Source organism: Panthera pardus, unplaced genomic scaffold (assembly GCF_024362965.1).
Source record: "Panthera pardus isolate Hobbes unplaced genomic scaffold, ASM2436296v1 HiC_scaffold_24, whole genome shotgun sequence".
NCBI lineage: Eukaryota > Metazoa > Chordata > Mammalia > Carnivora > Felidae > Panthera > Panthera pardus.
The window spans coordinates 24,581,827-24,604,143 of record NW_026526810.1 but is presented as its reverse complement, the minus strand read 5'-3'; the positions used below and the strand labels follow the sequence as shown (position 1 = coordinate 24,604,143).

Here is a 22,317-nt window from a genome sequence, read left to right as displayed (position 1 = left end):
CACGCCTCCCTGGGACTTTTTACTTCTGCAGTGTCACAGCTGGTGTCACAAGTTTGATGTGCTTTCATGGGATTCCTGGCTTACTCTTCCTCGAACCTACCCCCATAGTGGCCCTCTAGTTCAACAAGTGACCACCAGGTCTGTATTGCTCCCCATTCTATCCCTACTATTTAACGCAGCACCCGGAGCATAGGAGGCTGTCAATAACTGTTGAATGAATCCGGCCCCATTTCTAGCTTGCTCTGTGACTTTGGGAAAGTTCCTTGTCCTCTCATTGCTCAAATGCCTCTCCTAGGAAGCTGCCTCAGAGGGCTGTAGGGATGGGGAGCCAGTAGGAGATGCTGACAGATGTAAAGTATGACACAGAGTAAAGGTTACCCCCAGTGCCCACGGTGGGCATGGAAGATCTGTCAGAAGCGGTGGGGCAGTGGAGAAAAGCGAGAATGGGATCAGGAAACCCCAGAATCTGGCTCACTGCCCCTGACAGGGTAGTCCCTGTCCCTCTCTGAGTCTTAGTCTTCCCGTGGCCAGGATGTCCATTCTGGTCTCTGTGCTGTTTCAAGGCTTGCCAAGCTGATTCGTGCTCTGGCCTGGGAAATAGTGTCCGTTCTTAAGAGACAACAAGAGCCCCAGCTGTACATGCAAGACAGATTCCAAGTCCAGGTCTGCTGGGCCAGTGCCCGGGCCCCAGGTCTCCCCTGACCGATCTGAGCCTGAGCAGTGCCCAACACCTGCCTCCTGGCCTGGCACAGAGAGACCTGCCAGTCAGAGCCCAGCAGGGACCAGGAAGACAGTGGCCCTGACAGGTTGGGGGGGGGGTGCCCTCACAGGCAGGGTCTGGGGAAGGGGCCAGCCAGGAGACATCCTATGGGGTTCTAACCCTCGGCCAAAGGATTGGTGGCTGGGTTGCCAGTTGGCAGTGGCTGCTCTGACCGCCTGCTGCCCAGAGCTAAGGAACAGGGCTGGAGCCAGGACCGGGAGGGGAAGGGCTGCTTCCTCTGTGCACGTGGGGGAAGGCTTGGCCGGAGCCACAGTGGGCAGGGCAGACCACAGGTCAGAGCCAGTGAGTCATATTTGGAGGATCTTTGGTTTTCTTGGGTGAGCCTGAGAGCCCTGACCCTGGTCCTAGACTGAGACTGACCTTGGTCATATGCTGAGCCCTGACTCCGGTCATAGACTGAGCCCTAATCACACACTGGGCCCCTACCCTGGCCACAGACGGAGCTCTGACCCTAGTGACTAATTGGAGAAAGTACTGAAAGTAGGACAATTGTGTAAGGTCCTGGTAGGAGAAGGTTAAAGGTCATATTTACCAAGTGCCTACCATGTACTTGGCAAATATGCTAGGAATACATGTGTTTGTCCATGTGTGTGTACGTGTGTGTGTGGTATATATGTGCTTCCCATAATTTAATCATCACTTAGTCCTTCGAGCTAGGTAAAATATTATCCCCATTTTGCAGATGAGGTCACTAAGGGCTTAGCATATTGCTGTGAGGTGGCCAGAGTCACAGAACTATAGTGCATACCCAAGCCAGGATCCAGGATTCCAAAATCTAAAAGCTTTTTCAACCTCACTCCCTGACTTGATCCTCATGCAGTGGCTGCCCCTCCCAGAAGGGGTGTTGGCCTCAGGGTCCTAACCCAGACTTCCAGAGAAGATCCAGGGAGCAGTCTGAAGACCCTTCCTGGGATCCGGATTGCCCACACTTTCCCCCCGCCTGGCTGTGAGCCTTGGCCAAAGGCTCCAGAGGGCAGGGATTTGGGCAGAGTGGGTGGAGGCCTGGCATGACTCATAGGTGACCCGTGAGCTTGTCTCAGCAGCCAGAGGGATGGGCTCAGCAAAAATAACAAAAATACACACAGTGACAGTGAGCATGGGACAGCGCCAGGAAAAAAGCAGCCCCCATTTGCTGATGGTGGCCCACGCTGAGCTCACGCAGAGCTCGGTTCTTCTGCACCCTGGCTCTAATACAGCAGCCCTGGCAGGCAGGTTGCATTAGCCCCATGTGATGGCCAAAGAGGTCAAGACCCAGGGAAGTGAAGGGACTTGTCTGGTTGGCCAGTAAGAATGGAGCAGATAAAGATAAGTGTCCCTGTTTGGCCACTAGTGACTCCCTCTGGTAGAGGCCAAGGTTCCTTCCCTTCCATCAGGATGCTTGTGGGAAAAGGCACAGCATGGGGGAGAAGGCCCTGGAGAGGCCTGAGAATCTCGGGTCTTATCTCCCCTGCAGAGTCCCCAGCCTATGGTATGGCCAGACCTCTCCACACCTTCTCCAAATGATGTCAGTCCCTTGAGGCTCAGAGCCTCAGAATTTTTGTTCGGTGAGAACGGCCTTGTATCCCAGAGCTGTAAACACAGCTGGTGTCAGTGGTTAAAAGGGGAGGGTTGCCTGAGACCATCCCCCGCCCCCCCCCCCCCCCCCCGCAAGCCAGACTGAAGCCATAAGGATCTTTCCAGATGTTCCCCTATCACCGCCATGCAGGGCCTCTGAGGTCCTTCTCATGCCTGAAACACTTATTTAGACCCAAAAAGCATGAGCTCTTCTGCAGAGGCACTGGAATCCTGGAGGGCAGCCCAAGAGGCCAATGCTTACCAAGAGAAGCAAGTTTTAATGGGGAGATTTCAGGCAACGAGGCAGGCCGGTGGGGAGCTTTCCTGGTGTCCTCATTGTATAACACACAGGCTGTCTCGGCTGCTTATTTCTAAGCACGGGCAAAGCTGCTGACAGGGCCCCTCCTTCCCCCACCCCTGCCTCCGGGGCATCACAGATGGCCAGGAAGTGGGGTCCCCCCTCGGGGCTTTGACTGGCTTCTGTGCCCCTTGCTTCCCACCTCAGGCTTCCAGGTCAGATGCTGCATGGTCTGGCATCCATCAAAGAGGGAGGCAGGCTACTGGACAGGGAACTGGGGCTTGGGGTCCAGTTCAGCTCCTCCTGCCCTTGTGCTGTCTCCCTACACGCAGTGAGCTTCCATCAGAGGGAGGGGCACCGGGGGCAGCAAAGTCAGTGCCTTCAGGCCTGAGGAGCCGGCTCCACAGATGCTGAAAGCGGCCGGGTGTGTGAGACCAAGTCAAGAGCGCAGGGCTCCTTCGGGGAAGCAGCCCCCAGTCAGCCCCTCAGGTTCCTGCCGTGGAGGACTGTAGGCTTGGGTTGTGGGCTGTCTCTGTTTTTCATGAGAAGTCAGAAATCCACATTGTTGTGTAAAATTAGCCAGTTTCTACACACAGACCAAACACCTCTACGCAGCTGAATCTCTGGGCCTCGCATCTTCTCCTCCTGATCCCTCCACCCATTCAGACTCAGCCTCCAACTTGGCCAGCTATCCTCTTCTCCCAGGGGCCTCCCCGTGGGGACCCACTCTCTATATGTGTCTCAGAGGCACACCCCCCTTCCTGAAGCCCCTTCTTGCTTCACTTCCAGGACGAGCCTCCTTTGATTCCCTCTTCTCTCTGGCCACTCCTCTGTGGGATCCTTTCACCCTATACCCGGTCAATGTTGGTGCTCCCTGTTTAGTCCTTGGCATCTCCCTGGATCTCTCATTCCCCACCCCCCACTCCCTGAAGATCTCCCTCGTCCCAGGCTACCCCCAAGCCCCGTCCTGAAGGTCCAGGAATGTCTAGCTCCAGCCCAGTCCTCTCTCCTGCCCTGCAGCCCCATGGACCCACCAGCCGATGTATACTCCACCTCAGACTCAGCCTTCCCAAACTGGCCTTCTCGTCCCCTTCCCCCCCTGCCCCCCTGGGGCTCACCATCCATCCAGAGGCCTGTGAGATATGGAACACTGTCATGAGCTCAGAGATGTTTAAAGGATGAGCCCACGCAGTCGGTAAGGCTGAGACTCAAACCCACAGCCTGTGAGCCTGAACACTAAGCCACTCTCTCCGGCCTTCAGCATGACTGGCCCAGAAATGCTCAGGAGGCTGTGGGGTTTTATCCCTGGGGAGGGCAGGCGGTGGCTGCCCCCAAACAAAGGTAGGGGCAGATTTGCTGGCCCTGAGTAGGGAGAGAGGTTGATTGTCCTGTGTCTCCCTCCCTGTCACCCGTTGCCTGACTTTCGGGCAGCTCTGGGGCCTGTGGAAAGTGCCGTGTACATGCTAGGGTGCCCTGGGGGTGTTGGAGAAGCAGGGCTTGGGGCCAGCCTGTGACTGTGACTGGGGGCCCTTAGGATGTCAGTGTGGCAGGAAAACCAGACCCAGGATCTGGCCCTGGGGCCCCAGGGCCTTTGGGGAGCCCAGTCCCCGCAGCTGGGCTCTGCTTCCCTCCCTTTGAGGATATACTTTGGGCTTAGAACTTGAGATCTGAACCCTCATCCCAGCCCAACAGCTGCTTCTGAGGCAGTACTGAGAAGCTGCCCAGATTAGAGCAGGTTCCCAGCAGTCTGGGCCAGGGGCCTGGCCTAGCAGAGCTGGAGAGGAAAGGAAGGTTCTTCCACACCTTCCCCCATTCAGTAAACACTTGCTGGGTCCCACTGTGCCTAGGTGGGAACTGGAAACAGCTTCAGCAGTGACAAGACAAGCCCTTGAGGGGCTCACCTAGCATATATGTGTGTGTGTGTGTGTGTGTGTGTGTGTGTGTGTGTGTGTGTGTGTGGTGGGGGTACTAAACAGATAATACCCACTTGTCCTTTGCCCACAGTCTCCCAAGGCAGAGGGCGACTGAGCAGGCTCCAGACCCCAGCCAGCACTTGGGTATTTGGGCCCCTCGGGAAGGCTGGTCTCTTGGGAAGGGGGCAGGAGGCAGGGCTCTATGTCTGAGATTCCAGACTCAGAATGTGGACCATACACCCTGCAAGTTAGGCCAGAGACAAGAATGAGAGTGATTCAGGTCATTCTCCTGAGGTTGGGAAGTTCACCTATAGGTCTGTCCACATTCCTCCTGCGCTAAGGCTACATCCATGAGAAGTTGATACTCAGAGAGGGTGTGTTCAGAGTGATCAAGAAGGATCTCAAGTCATGGAGAGACCTCCCAGGGCTGTTTCACCCAGGCCTATACCTTGCCAAGGGCTATCATTTCATCCCGTAGGGCCATGGTATTTCCTAGCCAGCTGTACCCTCTCCCCTCTTCCTAAGATGTTTCTCCGGGCCCCTCGCCAAGCAAGGCCACAGGGTAGACCGTAGCTGGACACTCCAGAGGCTGGCAGATAACACTTGCCCATGCACCACCTCCTGCTTCCATGGAGAGAAAAGTTTTCCCTAGAAAACCAGGAAATCCTCCCTGGGAGAGGATGCAGGGTATGACCATGCCCAACAGACTGGAGCTTGAGTCTGGCTTTGCACCCATCACAAAATTCTGTGGGGTGAGGTTTTGCCCTGGGTCGTATGGACCGAATCCCCCTGCCCTGCTGCCTCCCTGAGCATGGAGAGGGGTGCGTGGTTGACCCTGAGGGGCTCCCCTGAGAACAATGGGATAATTTCAGATGAAGTATGGGTAGGAAAGTGAGGAGCAGAATTCTTGTTTTGTAGAAAGAATTTTCCCTCTACCTGAGTGCTCGTTTCTGATTTCCAGGGCAGCACCCGCCCCCTGTGGGAAGGTACGGGGAGGGGGTGGGGAGCAGCCATGCCCATGTGGACGGGGAGTTGGCTGGCCTCCAGTGCTCCAGAGTCGGTTGTTCCTTAAATCGAGGCCCACCTGTAGTGGTGTAGCACCATCAGCAATTAGTGATGGTTCATTAGAGTCCAATTAATAAATGAAACCCAGGATGAGAGCCATTGCTTTGCTGAGAATAACAGCCCGTCTTATGCCTCAAGTGGCAGCCTCCCAAGAGCTCACAATCCACAAGAAACAGCTGTACTGGGGGCTGGGTGGGGGGCACACATGGAGGGGGGATGTTGATGGTGATGGGCTATTGTCTGGTACGGTGGGAGGGGGAGAGAAAGGAGCTTCAGACCAGACATTCCTGCCTGGGATCTTAGCTCCTCTTTTGAGGAAGCCTTCTTGCCCAGCAATCCCAGGGGAGCCTGGCCAAGGCCAGAGGTAAGAAGGCAGGGCTTTCTCCTCCTTCCTGTCTGGCCTCAGAGGACAATGCACATGGGTGTGGAGAGAAGAGGGCTGGAAAAGGCACGAGGTCAGGGAAGACCACAAGCCTCCCTGTTGTCTCTGCTACCCCAACCCACGTCCCAACACACTGACCCTGGGTCAGCCAGCCATGCCCTCCCCAGACCTGTTCACGGCTCCTCAAAGCCTCAGGCTCTATCCTCCGATTGGAAAAGTTCTCATCTCTGTCTGTTCAAGCCCTGCATCCTCCAGGAAACCTTGCCTCCCCAGTCCGGCCCAGGCAGGGTCACAAACCCCAGAACCCCGCCTTTGACCACCCCATTCAGGTGACCACCCCTGCAGGGGCCAACTCTCCCATTCTACCCCTGTTGCATAAGGCTGGAGACCTGGGCAGGGGACAGGTCATTGTTTTTTTTTGTGCCCTCCAGGAATGGAAGGAGGTCCATGCCTGGGAGTCTGGCTGCCTCAGACTTCTGGGGGATGGGGAGGCTGGCCTTCCTGACCCAGAGGCTGACATGGAGAGTGCAAGTAGAGGGGAACTGCGCTGCCTTCTCAGGACAGAATGGGGTCCAGTCATGACACACTGGGCATCTGGCCTTAAGGAATCTTAGTCTGAACCTGTTTCCTCACCTACCTCTAAGTTTCCCAGGTGAGCAAGTGATAGGGTTGTGGAGGACCCGGTCAAAAGATTACAAGGCCTCTTGTTCTGCCATCCATCTATGTAAAGGTTCTGCCCTTCGTCCATCTTCATTCTGCCCAAGCATCTCCTTCCTTGGGGCTTCTGGGAACATCCTTCTGGTCTTCCAGGATTCCGGGTCCTGCCTAGCCAGGACCCCTGCAGCCAGAACAGATCCAAATTAGGGTCCTCCCTTTCCCCCTGATACCCTAGGGGCTGCCCTGGGATCGACACTCAGGACAGGCAGGTGGTCTGCATCCTGAGCTTCCAAAGCCCTGGACCCTGTCAAGGCCAGACTTTGACATTTGTTCATGCTCTGACACCTTGAGGAGTGTGGGAGACCAAGCAGACAGGCAGGGCAAGTGCAGGGGGTGGGCTTAGAGAACTGAGAGGCAGCTTGAGGGCTGGTACGTGGAGGAGGGTATGGAGATGGGGTAATGTGTGGCACACAGACCTCCCTGGGGAAGCCTGTGTATCCGTGCACACATACACGTGCACGGGCTGGTGGAGGGGCTGGTCAGGGGAGCCTTTCTGGAGGCAGGGACAATGGCACACACCCCCACCCCTAGAGGTATACATGCTCTAGAGGGCATTTCAGAGGATGTGTGGAGGGTGGGGGAATGGCTCAGGAGCCTGTACTCACCACCCCATCAGTGTCCTGTACTTTCCCACTGCCCACCTCACCGACAGCCTCTGGGGCCAGACAACAGTCTCCCTTAGTGACAGTGTAGAAGGAAAGCAAAAAATCCGGCTTCTTCCCTCCCACTCACAGATGTGCTTGGGCCTGGCCCCCACCCCCTGCTTGGGTGGGAGCCCTAGGGCCTCCTGGCAGCTTTGTCAAACACACACATACCCCTCCAGTGCGCTGGGGGGTGGGCCTGGTAGGGAGGGGTTTCTGTTTCTTGGCAGTTTGGGACCCAGGATTGCTAAACTGTACCCCTGAACCCAACCCCAGTTCCATCCTGGTATGACTGCCCCTCCCATGGCTGGATTAAGTCTAAGCCCCTGACAGCAGGCTCTCAGCCTGGAGCACCCAGCAGCTCCCCCAGGGCCTGCCTGCGAGAGCCAGGCCAGGGCTCTAAGGATCGGAGGGAGGATCCTGCTCTTATAGTAAGCTCTTATAGTAAGCTATATGGAGGCAGGTCCTGGAGAGGTCCCCTGGGCTCGGAAGCTTCCCTGGGAGACCCATCAGGGGCCAGGGGTCCTACAACCTAGCCTTCCATGTGCCCAGCTGAGAGGTGCAGAATGGGAACTAGGAGCAAGGAGTGAACTGGCCCCCTTTGCCCCTCTAGATCTCTAGTTTCTAGAATAGCATCAAGGCCTGAAGGAGTCAGCTGTGCCAGGAAAAGCCATTACCCTGACAGCCTCCCTCCACCTGCTAAAAGCCTCCCTCCTTCCCCTGGGGCCTCACCCCTCCTGAGTTATTTCATCTCCACTCACCTAGCTCTGACAGACCTCTCCTGGTGAGAGAAGGGAGGAAAGGGATGCTTGCTTAACCCCTTCTATGCCTGAGCAGCTCCCTTGGCCTTGTCCATTGTCCTTCCCCATCTCTTTCCACCTGGAATCCCTCCTGCTGGCAAGAGGGAGACAGGCTGGCAAGTACAGGTCATGGGTTCCGACCTGCATTCTGTCACTGCACTGCTTGTGGTTCAGGTCCCTTGCTCACCCTCAGTCTGTCTGATCTGAGCACTGGGTAGCCCCCAGGGACACAAAGTACTGGGTGTCCGTGCAGGAGCAGGTTAGATGTTTGGGGTGTAGAGGACTGACCTCATCCTTATATAGAGTGTAAGGCACAGAGGGGCAGGAGGAGGGGCTCAGACGGCACCCCTGAGTTAGCGGAGGTTAGCAAGTCAGGAGGCAGGGAGCTCCAACCCCTGCCAGCCTTGATGCCTTCTCCTCTCCAGCCTGGCAGCCTCCTTCACAGCCCCGGGCCAGAGGGGCCTTCTTCGCAGGTGTGTGGAGACGAAGTGTCTGGACCAGGGCTGAGTCTGGGAGGCATGCCCCTCATCATCCCAGCCCTCTCTTGGTGCTCCCCTGCCCTTGCCAGGCTGCCTTGGGTCAGCGACTTTTGAGAAACACCCAGCTTGTGTCATACATGAGGGAATAACATGAACTGGGGCCTTCTGTGTGCCAAGAGCTTAACATGCTTTCTTCCCAGTCCTTATAACCACCCTGGGAGGGAGGTCCCACCTACAGAGGAGGAAACTGAGGCTCAGAGAGGACAGGTGGCCTGGTCAAGAGGTAACTGCGGCCTCAGACCCAGTTGTGTGTGGCTCTGAAGCCTGTCCTCTCCCCAGGACTCCATACCTTGGCCACGGCAGCCCGAGATCCTCAGAGGTAGACCCAGAGTTGGGGTCAAGATGGGGGGACACCAGGCCAATTAAAACAATTATGATGATTTAAAGGGCAATTAAAACGATTATGATGATTAGCACCATCATGATACTTAACAACATGCCAACTACTTTACACACATGAATTCATCTCATGCCCACAACCGCCCTGCATTATCAACCCCATTTCACAGGTGAAGGAAGTAACGTATCACAAGAGCACGTACCTTGACAAAGTCACACAGCTAATAAGGGGCAGAGCTGCGATTAGGAACTCCAGGGACCCTGTTGTCATCACCAGGCCACACTGTCTCTCAGCTGAAGCAGAGAGGAATCTCCAGCTGGGCCCTGGAGCTTGGAGACAGGACTCTTACAAGAATGGCTGTCCGCAGGAGTCCTGTAGACAATTGGGGAGCAAAGATCCAGGCTGCTGTGTCACTCAAGTCCAGAGGCCAGAGGGAGCAGTGAGGACCAGGGGGCTCTGAAGGCTTCCTGGAGGGGAAGAACAGGGTGGGCTGAGAAGGCCACAGGCTGATTTAGCTACCATATGGGGCACTTTGGCTCTGAGTTTCTGGGCCAGCTCGCCTGCGCCACACTCCCTTTGGGGGCCTCCGGGATAGGGCCAAGGCTGGTGAGGACACCATCTGTGCTTCCGCCTGGGGAACCATTGGTGCACAGCACCTCCCCCTCCTGAGTACAAGGCATGGCTCCCCCTGCTCCAGGCTCTCTGGGATGGTTCCTCACCCATGATTGCTGCAGTTAATGTAGCAGCGCTATTTACAGCCCGAACATAATAACCTCCTCAACAGAAGAAGTATTAACTCTCTTGCTGAACTGTTTGATGGCTCGGGAGCTCAGGGACATAAGTGTCAGATACCTGTGGGATGCACTGGGAAGCAGAGGGCCCAAGATCCCACCTCTCCTTGGACAGGCTGGCCCTGCACAACCCCTCACCGCCCCCCTGCCTTGCCCCGTGCCCAGCTCTAAGTGTCCAGCCCAGGGCCCTGCACGAAGTGGGTGCTGCAAAAGGCAGTAGTGTACATGTGCTCCGTTGAAAAGGTTCAGAGCCCAGGAAGCTGGGCCGAGCCTTGGGAGTTGGGCCAGCAGCTTAGGGAAACGAAGGTCAAAGGAGAAGCCAGCCGGGCGGGCACCACACAGCCGCCCTGCCCAGAGACTTCCTCCCACTGAACAGAACCTAGAGAAGAGAGTCAGGATGGGGAGTCTATGCACACAGGCGCCTGCTGGGGAACCCTGCCAAGGCAGAGGGCAGAAAGTCAGACAGGCAAGGAGTCTACCCCCATTCCCATTCTCACCCTTGGCCTCGGGTGCCTGAGTCCACGTGAAGGCCTCAGCAGTGGCCGGAGAGACAGGGTGGTCCCCCAGGCGGTCAGGGCAGCCAAGGAGAGAGACCTGGCGTCCCCTGGGCCTGGGATGACAAGAGTGTGTCTGCCTGGGAGGGAGCTCTCCATTCTCTGTCCACCCTTTGCTCAGATTTATGGACAATGTGTCTAGAAGGGGTGAGCAGCAGGCAGGACACCCTTCCTCTGACTCAGCCTGCTCCTCCCCTCCCCAGGGAAACCACATCTGAGGATGTGAAGGACCAGAACGCCAAGGCAGCCACATCTGTGACCACAGAGCCCACCATAGCCCCCATCTGGGGGGACACGGTCAAAGTGGAGCTCCAAACTGAGGATGTGGGACAAGAAGGTGAGATGGGGGCGAAACGTGGCTTGGCGTGCACGGGAGGGGTGTGAGGCAGAGGCAGGCTCCCTCTTGAGTCAGCTGGAAGCCACCTGAACACCTCTTTGGGCTCAGTTAAAAGCACTTTAAAGAAAAAAAAAATCATAATACTGTCACGCCTCATCTCCTCAGTCTGCTCGAAAAATGAGTTGTTCCACATAAACGAATTTCCCAGACAATGAAAGCTTATCTTTTTACGGCCGCTGTTATTATTTTCATGGTTGTTATTACTACCATCTCCCACTGAAACGGCACATTACAGCTTCCTGGCACATCCCCACACATCGCTCACTGGGAGCTCCTCCTGGGAGGAGCAGTGCTGTTCCCATTGCTTAGATGGGAACACTGAGTTTCAGGGAACTGGCCCAAGCTCAGGTAATCAGTAAGTGGAGGACCTAGGATCAGCCACACACACTCTTGCTGAGGCTCCAGTGTTTTAGCTTTTTCCCTAGAATGGTTCCTTATCCTGCTTTGTCTCCTGGGCACTGCCCATTGTGAGACAGCGGTGTCCCTGCGCTTCCTGAGGGCCACGGGCCACTGTCATAGAAACCGCCTACTAGTTCCTCCGCCTCCACCCCCGGAAGCCTTTCCAGCTCCTGTCTTTCAGCAAATTCTAACACTGGAGGTGATTTAAGTTTTTCAAGGCAGGGCTTACACCGAAATCTCCAGGTACAGGTGTACATGAGTATGTGTGTGCACTTTGAGGTTTCCACTCTTGGGTGAGACCTGGGGCTGGGCACCCAGGAGTATTGACTGGCAGATGCCAGGACAGCTATGGGCACTGGCATCAGGCATAGTCAGCACAGACCCACAGGTGTGCACAGCGTCTGTGCTCTTATCGAGTCGGAAGAGCCTCAAGTTCCTATCTTGCAGGTGGCCCTTCCCTCAGAGGACCGGCTTTACTTCCCCTCCTTGAAATCTCACCAGGGACTTAGAACTCCCGTCTGCCTCATAAAGAGCAGAAAGCCAGCTGCTAAACATGCAGGAAGATGAGAGACAGAGGGTGAGGCGGCCCATCAATAAAGGGGGACAGAGCCAATTCTGGGTCACACCAAATGATATTTTTCTGCCTCTAAAGGGATAGGTGGGGCTGTTGGGGTGAATTGAGAAAATGTGGAAGAGGACAAAAAATTGACCTAGGATTTCACGCATGTGCCTGTGTGCGCCTGAGTGTGCATGTCTCTGTGAATGCCTGCCCGCTGGCTCGTATGTATGCGTGAATGTGGTGTGTGTGAGTACATGCTTGTGTCTGTACCCAGAGGCATGCATGTCTGTGTGTCATGTATGTGTGTATGCATGTGTGTGTCTGAGTGCAACACTATGTTATGTATGTGCCTAGATTTATCCAGGAGGCGGTGTATGTCTGGCAGTGTGTGTGTGTGTGTGTGTGTGTGTGTGTGTGTGCATGTATCTATGTGGCTGACAGGAAGTTAGGGTTTGTGGTGAGTAGACGTGGTCTGGGACCCCACCTTGAGCTCTGCACATGTCATGTAACTATAGGAAAGGACATGATGAATCAGTGGCCTTGGGGCCCATCTGTGCAGCAGAGAGGGGACAGGACTCACTGCAGGAACAAGAGGGTAGTGAGGCCTCATGGGCAGGCAGGGAATATTGGCAGGTGCCTCTTTGCAGATTGAAGTAGCTGGATGCTCATTGGAACCTGGTTGGAACTGGTTGCTGTGGTGATGTCTGTGGTGGGAGTGGGGAGGTGGGGGCCAAGCCAAGAGGTGGAGGGAAGGGGGAGGGAGCTCAAGGAGGTGTTAATGAAAGCAAAGGGGAGTTGCAGACCCGTGTCAGGGCCAAAGCAGGCAGGTGGCAGAAATGGCTTGTTGGCCACACAAAGGGAGCGGTGGGAGGCTGGAGAGGCACAATGCCCAGAGAAGAAGCTGATGAAGCGTGTTTGTAGCATGGAGACAGGAACAGGGAGGGATGGCTGTCCATTCCCCCCAATCACAGCTCATCTGCTGGTTGCCCACATAGGGCTCCAAAGACTGGGTAGGAGGAGGAAATGCAGGGCACTCACCCCTTCTTCAGCTTCAGCAAATTCCAACCAGATTTGGGGGACTCAGGGCCCATGCGTAGTGGCCATGAGGGGCTGCAGCCGTCATAGCTACTGATGAAGTTTTGGCTGGGAGCACTGGAATCCCCTAGCTGAATTTTTTTCAGTTCTGCCCAGGGCTCGGTGGGTATACAGAGCACTACAGATGGTTAATGAAGAGGAAAATAGTGACAGCTACAAGGAGCATTTGCTTAGACTTTCATAGCTTGAAAAACACATTTCCCTCCCCGCAACAATATTAGGAGAGAGACAACAATTTTCCTTTCTAAAATATTAACATTTTGCAGAGCAGGAAAATGAAGCTCAGAGAGGTTAAGTGACTGACAAAGGTCACAGAGCAAGTTGGCGTGTTTGTATTAGAAACCAGGTCTTCTCACTCCAAACCTCTTGTCTTATTCTACTTCCTTCAAGGCAACTTCAGGTCTTTTGGATGCCCATTTCCGCATTTCCCCTTCTTTCTTTCGAGCACAGATCCCACTTGGCCAGCTCTTGAGGGACTCTGGCAAATGTCTTTCCCTCTCTGTTTCCAGGGTAGCAGTGAGAAAAAAGAAGAAAGGAAGAGTAATTAGCAAAACTCTTCTCCTCCTCTGCCTCCTCCTCCTCCTCTTCCTCCTCCTCATCCTCCTCCATACGCTCCTCCAACAGTCCTTTTTAAAATTCTTTTAATGTTTGTTTATTTTTGAGAGAGAGAGAGAGAGAGAGAGAGAGAGAGAGAGAGCAAGCAAGCAGAGGAGGTGCAGAGAGAGAGGGAGACACAGAATTCGAAGCAGGCTCCAGGATCTGAGCTGTCAACACAGAGCCTGACGCGGGGCTTGAACTCACAAACTGTGAGGTCATGACCTGAGCCAAAGCTGGACACTTAACCGACTGACGCACCCAGGTGACCCTCCATATGCTCATCCAAATGACCCACCCAGCTCCAAGTGACCCAGCCACACAGGGCTCCCAGACTGCTGAACCCGCCCCTCCAGCAGCTGTCCATGGTGCTGATGTGTCCTTGTCTCAAGAAAGAGGCAAAGAGCAAGGGGCTACCCCAGTCTCCATCAGGTACTCTCGTCCTTCCCATCCTCCCTTTTCCATTCTTCTCTAGATCTTTTAGATCCTTCCCTCCTCCATCTCTCTTATTCTCCTCCCTCTCCTCCCTCCTCTTTTTTTCCTCCCTCCTCATTTCCTCTTCTCTCTCACACCATAGACTTCCAGAATGAAAAGATGCCTCCAGGGTTACAAGCCTAGCCTCTCCCATCAGCCATTTACTAGCTATGTGATGGCGATCAAGTAATATAAACCTCTCTTAGCTCCACCGTCCACAGTTTAAAAACAGATGGTGATTCCTACTTGAGGAGTTGTGGTGGCGATTTGTTGGAATAATGACTCAGGAGCACCCATCCCCATGTCTTGCACACAGCAGGTGCTCACTAAGGAGCATTTCCATGATTATTTCTAAGTCATTGATGTTCTTAGAGTTCATCCTGAAGTTCATGCATTTTTTGACAAAATGTAGTCTCTTTGGAGGGAGTTTTCTAAGTGGTGCATTATTCTTAGTGTTAGACCAATTTTCATTTCCTTGAAGATATTTTATTGATATTGGAAGATTTCTTGAGCAAATCACTTTTCCTTACTGAGACTCAGTTTCCCCATTCACAACATATGGGAGATAAGCCCTCCCCTTCCTGCCTGAGCTGCTGGTGAGAATGTCTTTGACTAAGGGAAGCGGCCTTATTCCTAGGAAGAGGTACTATTCCTGCTTGCGTGCATATCTCTGTGCCAGCTCATGTGTGTCTGTTGTGATGGGAGCTCCATACTGTGTGTGTCCATCTCTGGGCTGGGAGTTTCTGGACCACTGGACAGAATTGCATCTTTGGATCCCAACGGCACCTAGCATGGACACTTGCCCTGCACAGGAGCTCAAACAGTGCTTTTAAAGTTGTGTACATGTGTGTGTCCCACACATGTGTTGGTTCCTCAGCATGGCCCCTGCTCCCTGCTCTCAGCAATGTCTCACCTCCCACTGGCTCACCTCACCAGGGGTGACACTGGTCCACTAAGCTCTGTTTTGACCTTGAGCTCACTTTTTCTCTCTTCAGATATGGTCCTCAAGGTGATGGACAATAAAAATAAAGAGGAGCTATTGTCCTACCAAATTCCCATCAAATACCTGAGTCTCTTCCACCCCTACCACTTTGAGCTGGTGAAGGTAAGTCAGGGCCCTGGGTGCTGGGCCCATGTGGGCCTGGAACAGGTAGAGGAAGAACAGATGGTAACCACCCTCACGTGCCCAGCTATTCTCTCAGAGCCTCCCATGCTCACCGTACAGTAAGATAAGTCTTGGGTCGTATGAGACTCAGGAAGCACAGCTCCTGACAGGTAGACATGAACGATTTCCATGAGAAATTTGGAATTCTCCAAACTCATCTCTGTAAAACAGCCCAATAGCATGGAACATCTACTACATGAAATGAATACACCAATTAAAGATATATTCTGATTTCATGTATGTTAAAAGTGGGAATATATCTAAAAATCAAAGAAATACAGTATTTTCATAGTATCTACTGTGTTTCAGGTTCTGGGCTAGACACCATCTTTAATCATCAAGGTGAATTCTGTTTTGCACACATAGGACTGGGACCCAGAGAGAGGAATCCTCTCAACCTGGGTGAGAGAGCAAGTGAGTAGCAGAGTGGAGGGTGACCCCAGGTCACGCTGTCTCCCAAGTCTGTTCTTTCTGTGAGGCCTCCACACACTGCTTTAGCAGGAAGAAGGCCCAGGAGAGTTGGGGTGTGTGGGAAAGAAAGTGCTCCCTGGAGTGCACCCCTCTTGTAGGGAACTTGACATGAGCCTGGAGAGGGGAGCCTCAGGGACCTCAGTCCATGGTCTGAACTTCCCAGACTAGCTCCCCTGCCCGCTCCCTCTCCCCCATGCCGATTGGTGGAAGGAAGAACTCACTCTTTGATTGCATGCTAGGCACTGGGCCAGAGATGAACAGAAGCATACTTCCCCCTCAGTGTGCACTCCAGACCCTATTATGGTTTGGCGGAAAGAACAATGTGATGCAAGATTGTGTGGGTTTCTATCCCAGGTCTGCCTCTTGCTAACAATATATCCATAGCAGCCGCTTAACCCCCTAGGCCTCTACTTCTCATTGGCAAAATAGAGACACTGAGCATGGCCATTTGGACAATTGAATGCAACAATGAGCATACAGCCTCTAGTGAGGTACCTGGCACATTGTGGGTGCTCAGTTCAGGTCAGTTCCCCTCCTTTCCTCCCTCCCTGCTTCCCACCAGGTCCTGCGTTGATCCTCTTTCCAAGCACCACCTCCACCATGGCCTAGGGTCTTTACCTTCCTTATGCCCCTTCCCTAAGCCTGGATGAGATACCTGGGGCAGGCAGGGCCAGGAAGGCCCAGAGAGATTCATGACTCACCTGGAAGACAGTGCTTTAGCTGTGATTCTGTGATCATCACCCAGGCCTCCTGGCTCTGTGTCCACTTACAACCCAGGCCTTGTTATCACATCTTTACAGAGAGAGCAGGCAGGCAGTGGTCCTTTTGAGGGCGATGAAATATTCAAATAGAAAAGGGAAGATTTATTATATTGATCTTGGAAGGGCTCGCAGGGACCATGAGCTTTAATTATCAGCTCGGAGCCCCGGTGGAGCAATGCCAAGTGATTGTGTGCAGAGGGCTGGATTTATGGCCAGGGTCTGCCCCTTAGTCACTCTCCTTCTTGTGTGTCTTCTTCCCTTGCCCTGTCCCCAGCCCACCCAGTCTGGGAAAGCTGAGGAAGCCACTGCCAAGACCCAACTGTATGTGACCATCATTCGGAAAGGCAGTTTCTTCCACCGCGACATCGGCAGCAACCACACAGCTCTGGAGGTGCCAGGACTGGAGTAGGGGGTGGGGGGGGGTGTAAAGGGGCAAGCTTGGAGCAGACCCCAGGCCCTCCCCTTGGCCACCTCTGGTTAGCCTGACTTTGTGGGGCGGGGAGGGGTGTCTGGGGAAGAAATTAAGAAGGAAGAATGCAACAAGGCCTTCCAAGAATAGCCAAAGTACTTTGTGAAGAACCCACCCTGGGATGACGGGGATGATGGGTTAGGGATGGAGATGAAAATGACGCCTAACCTTTTCCAGCACTTCCCAGGCATACAGTCCTGCTCTGCTCCACACATACCAAGCAGGGAGGATGGAGAAAGGGAGGCTCCCAAAGCCTTATGCCTGTTTGAATCTCATGGGGGGTGGGGAGGAAAAGGCCCCCCACCTTGGCCCACATTCCCTTCCTGTTTCTCTCCTTTTCTGTCCCACTTGGAGTAGGGACCCCTGACCTACAACTCCCAAAATTTTAGGGCCTCCCCCTCTTCTTTGAGTCCTATTTCTGAAGAGGTTTGGCTGGCCTTCCAATTAGGCATTCATTCATTCATTCATTCAATAACTGCTTACGGAGCCTCCTCCAGGCTTGGCTCAGCTTAGACCTAGCTGGCACACATGATTCCCCAACCTTCTATTTCTCAGCTTTTCAGCAGCTTCAGAAAGATGGGCAATGCTCTGGAAAGATGTCCAGGGACCTATCCCCCCTCCCTTTCCCCTAAAGCCTTCAAACTTCCCAGAGATGACAGACTTAAGTAGTGTTGGCCTGAGTATGAGAGGGGGACCTGAGAAGGCCCAAGCTCTGGGCTTCCCCTGCCCCAACGTGGCTGATCTGACCCACCCCACGACACTATAAGCCTGGCAGGACAGAAGTGTTCTTTAGTCCCATTTCACAGCTGGGGACACCGAGACTTGGAGAGTCTGGTATGGAAGTCCAGAGCTCCTGACCCACATCTCTGCTTCCCCACAGCCACCTTGCATGCCAGTGTATATCAGACCTGTAGGTCTGTTATAATCTCCCCCTGTTCTAATCTCCCTCCCTTTTCCATCATGTTCTTTCCTGAGATCTGCCAGCAGTCCACACACACACACACACACACACACACACACACACACACACACACACACACACAGAATAAGGAAGAGCGGTAACAGCTTGGCCTTGCTGTTCTCAGGCCCCACCCCACAGGGAGAAGACTGTACCTTTAAAGACCTGGCAGAACCCTTGCCTGTGGGAGTGGGGGGTCCCCACTGAGGATCTGCCCTACTCCCACCCCAGCCTCCAGACTTACCTGGGAGAGTCTCAAGCACCCCACCTACTCCGTGGCCCCAGCACAGATAGATGCCCACCTTCCAGTCCTGATAGCAGACTGGAGAGCACAGTGGGAAGAGAAATTGCTTCTTTTACTCACCGGCTGTCATGAGCAGGTGCACCTGGGCAGCTCTCTCATTCACACCTGAGCATATAGCACTGAACAGGTGTAAATTAGCCAGCACCCCCTACCTCTCAGAGGCCTGCTCTCGGCCTCTCCACCTGTTAGAGTCCCTGTGTGCACCAGGGCCTGACACCTCTGCAGTGGACTCGCTCAGCCCAGACTCCCACCCCCACCTGAAGCTTGAAATGCCCGCATCAGATTCAGTCCTTTGAATGTGGGGAAGGGATTCAGTCTCCAGGGGCCCCAGTGAGCATTGATTGGCCCTGAGCACTATCTTAAGGCTGTATCAGCTCACAGCTGTGTGGAGTTGCTAGCCACCTGCTAAGATGGGTCCTGGCACAGGGTCCTAGGAGAGAATGCCCAGGGAGGAGGAAAGAGTATCCAGAACAAGCCCTTACTCCCAGGCACTCTCCTCCCATTGAAGGTCAGAACTGGGAGGACCAGGGACAGTCTGGTCCAACCCCTCAGGGTATGAGCTGGGATACTAAGGTCCGGCATGGAGCAGGGACTCGCCATGGTGACATAGTGACCCAGCTGTTGTGAGTGGGCCCTCAGCTGTGTTCACAGCCCCTTCTTTTTCCTGCTCTTCTTCCCATGTAATTAGGGCCCCCATCCACCCTCCAAGACCAGCTCAAGCCCAGCCCTCCCACCCTGCTGAGGTCACTTCCTGGCTCCTGCCCTGCCCTCCCAGGTCTCAGTGATTCTGTTTCTCTCATGCTCAGAAACACAATCAGCCTCTCCCTCCCCATCCTCTACTTTTCTCCTTCCTAAATGGTGCTCATTTATTCCCCAAACACATACTGGGCTCCTACTCTGTATCACATGCATTTGCTAACAGCTGGCTATACAGCAGTGAATGAGGTAGACATGATCCCTGCCTCTGTGGAGACTAGGTTCTAGTCAAATGGACACAATGTGAGCAAGAAAGAATTAGAACAAACACAGGCTATGATGAGTGCTAGAGAAGAGACGATCCAGGGGCTAAGAGAATGGGGTGGGCTACTTTAGTAAGGTCACAGAAGGCCTCCAGAAGGTGGTGACATTTAAGCTCTAAAGGAAGAGAAGGAGCCAGCCACTGAGTCACTGGGGGTGGGGGTGGGGAATCTAGGCAGAGGGATCAGCGTATGCAAAGACTCTGAGGCAGAAACAAGTGAGTATGCTGGAAGTGTGAGACAAAAGAGGCTAGAGCCAAGGACTGAGGGATTGGTGGAAATGTGGGCTGAGGGCAGACAGGCCACACATGCAGGCCTTGACCATGATGGTTAGAATTATAGAATTCATTCTAAGGGCAGTGGGAAGAGGGTCATCTCTGGGTCTCAAGCAGGAGAAATAACATGATCCCATTTATCTTTACAAAAGTGGTTTTTGCTATCATGTGGCAAATTGCCTGAGAAAGGGGATGGATTGGGGGCCAGAATAGAAGCAGAGGCCACTGATGGGGGTCAGAGAAGTAGAAGAAGCCACAGGAATCACAGCTGGGGGGAGTTGGGGTGAGGACTGAGGGGCTAGTGGGAACCCATTTGGTGGGTAAGGGGTGAGGGCCAGTAGCCAGATCAGGAATTGCTTGGGTTGGCAATAGAGGTATGGGGGGACAGAATCTGTGTCTTCTCCCCCTGCCTTCCCAATGCCTAGCCCAGCGTCTGAAGGAGAGTAGCCTTGAGCAGAGAACCAAATGAGGCAGATGGAGGCAAAGATGATCTCATTACTGGGGAGAAAGATGGTAGATGGGTTGGCCTTGTTTCTGAGAGGGCCCAAGGCCACCCAAGGCTCACTTGCCTCCTCTCTTCCCCAGGTCTTTCTCCGGGGAATCAACGAGCCCCTGGTCAACAACCCTGACCCCATGGTGGTCATTGCCAGGGTGGTTCCCAACTACAGTGATTTTAAGTGAGTGGGGCCCACACTCACTTAAGGAGGGTGGGGAGGGCAGAGGACAGAGGAGGGGAAAGGCTGTCATTGCCACATGATTCCAGGAGGCCTAGAAACCTACCCTCCCCAAGGCCCTTTAAACCTTCCCACTGGGTCTGAGGTCCCAGGAAGGTGCTCTCAGCCCCTGGAGAGGGGTGGCTCAGAACTCTCTGGAGAGCAGGCTGCAGGGCAGGCCAACATGTGGAGGAGGAGAGGAGGTCCTCAGCCCCTCCCAACCTGATGCGGTGGGTATGGGATGGGGAGGCAGAGCTGTCTGCCTCTGTCACTGCCTCTGGTGGCCCAACAAGACTCAGCCACACCATCTGTTGAGTTCTGATGACCTGTGAACACCCCTTGCTTGTTGGAGAAATGAAGATGACTGATTCACTCATTCCCAGCCCTCCTAAAGAGCTCAGCACATGCACACACCCTGAATCCTGCCCTTACAGCCTCCGTGCTCCCCACCTTAAGCCTAAACCATGGGGGTGGGTCACTCTGGCAAGGACTTCCAAAGGTGAGGCATTTTAAAGATGGGCCAGCTGAGGCATTGAGATGTGGCCAAGGCCACAGTGAGCCATGGGGAAAGGAACCTGGGAGTTGCAGCCTATCTCCTGACCAAGATGAGCTTTCCCAAGGCTTGGGCCAGCAATCAGGAGGACCATCCATCCCCTGTCCTGGTGTCCAAGCCACTGCACCCTCCTCCTCTCTCACATCAATCCAGGGTCCGTCCAAGCGGGACCCCATGGCTTCCAGGCTTGGGCAGATAGTCAAGAGTACTGGGCATCTGTAGCACTCATGGGCTGACCCCTGTCTCCTTGCCTCCCCAGGGTCAATCAAATGAAGCAGGACCCAGCCTTCGTGGGGCTGCCCATCACCCCACTCCCCTTCCCAAACCCGTCTCTTCTGCACTTGGATGTTCCTCGGGTCAGCCAGAACGGGTGTCCTCAGGTATGGCTCCTTCCCCCACACACCCTGTCACTGGCTCAGACCTCTAGTGTCTCACCCACGTGTCCATTCATTCATTCCTTCAGTCAGCGATTCCCTTGACTATTAAGGAGTTTATTGAACCCAGCCATGTACCCAGAGCCATGCCTGTCTGTGCTGGGGAGGAGCTGCCCTCGGGGCACTCTTGGTCTGCAGAAGATAGGCATCACACATAGGAAAAGGTCAAACATCAACACAAGGTAATATGTAATCTAATAACAAACCAGGAGGGACTGTCAGAGCTATAAAAATCAGAGAAGACACAAACGGACAAATATTATCTGATGCCACTTATATGAGGTTCCTAGAGTAGGCAAATTCATAGAAACAGAAAGTAGAATGGTGGTTGCCAGGGGGAACAATAGAGTATTATTGTTCAATAGGTACAGAGTTTCTATTTGGGATGATGAGAAAGTTCTGGAAATAGATAGTAGTGATGGTTATGCAACACTGTGAATTTACTTAATGCCACTGGACTGTACACCTAAAAATGGTCCAAATGGGATGGTTTATTTGTGTATATTTTACCACAATAAAAAATTTTTTTTTTAATTGGAGGCCATAGGGATATGAAGCCTGGGTGATTAGAGTGGGTATCCAGACAAAAGGCTCTTGAGTTTTCAATAGGGGAGGGTTGGTGCAGGGCAATAGAGAATAAGAGTACAAGAATAAGGATGGGACACACAAGGCATGAAGCACATCATGTCTGGAGAAGAGGGTAGTGTATTTGAATATGTTGGGGAGGGATGTGCAGACTGTGGCTGGGCTCCAGGCAATGGCCAGTTCAGTCTCTTCCCATAGTCTCTACTTCAGCGGGAGCTTGCCTCACATGGTGATCCCCATATTCCTGGGCCTTGAAGAAGACCGGGGTGCCTGGGAAGTCCTTCCTCCCATCCAAGTACTAACCAGGCCCGACCCTGATTAGCTTCCGAGATCAGACGAGATCGGGCGCGTTCAGGGTGGTATGGCCGTAGACCTGGAAGTCCTTCCTGTTGTCTGCCCACCACAGTTCATGTCTGGCAGGGCAAATACAGAATGAGGCACCCCTTTGGAGCCCCAGCCTTCATTTAAAGGCAAGGACATTTGAAGGCTCAGACACAGGCAAGAGTGATGGTGTCAGGGAGGGGTGGGATGAAGGGGGACCCTGGGGACAGAGGCTTCAAACCCAAACCAATCCTCGGCCTGATTTCCCCAGAGTCATCTCACACATGGCCCTGCATTTGCCCAGAAAATTATGAACCAATCAGCAGGCAGTCCCAAGGGGCAGGAAGCACTGGCTGCTTTAATGAGGGAGCCCCCTCCCATCCCTGGACCCTCTCTGGC

At 53.9% G+C, this 22,317-nt stretch overlaps 1 protein-coding gene across 1 annotated transcript in view; it reads left to right on the top strand.

The window, feature by feature from the left end:
- Positions 1–22,317, top strand: part of CCDC33 (coiled-coil domain containing 33) — a 108,064-nt gene that overhangs the window by 26,859 nt on the left and 58,888 nt on the right. Inside the window, exons 4-8 of the mRNA XM_053888850.1 lie at positions 10,579–10,712; positions 14,889–14,998; positions 16,565–16,681; positions 19,898–19,989; positions 20,838–20,958. Of these exons, the coding sequence (XP_053744825.1) occupies positions 10,579–10,712; positions 14,889–14,998; positions 16,565–16,681; positions 19,898–19,989; positions 20,838–20,958 (574 nt within the window). The remainder of the gene's footprint in view (positions 1–10,578; positions 10,713–14,888; positions 14,999–16,564; positions 16,682–19,897; positions 19,990–20,837; positions 20,959–22,317) is intronic.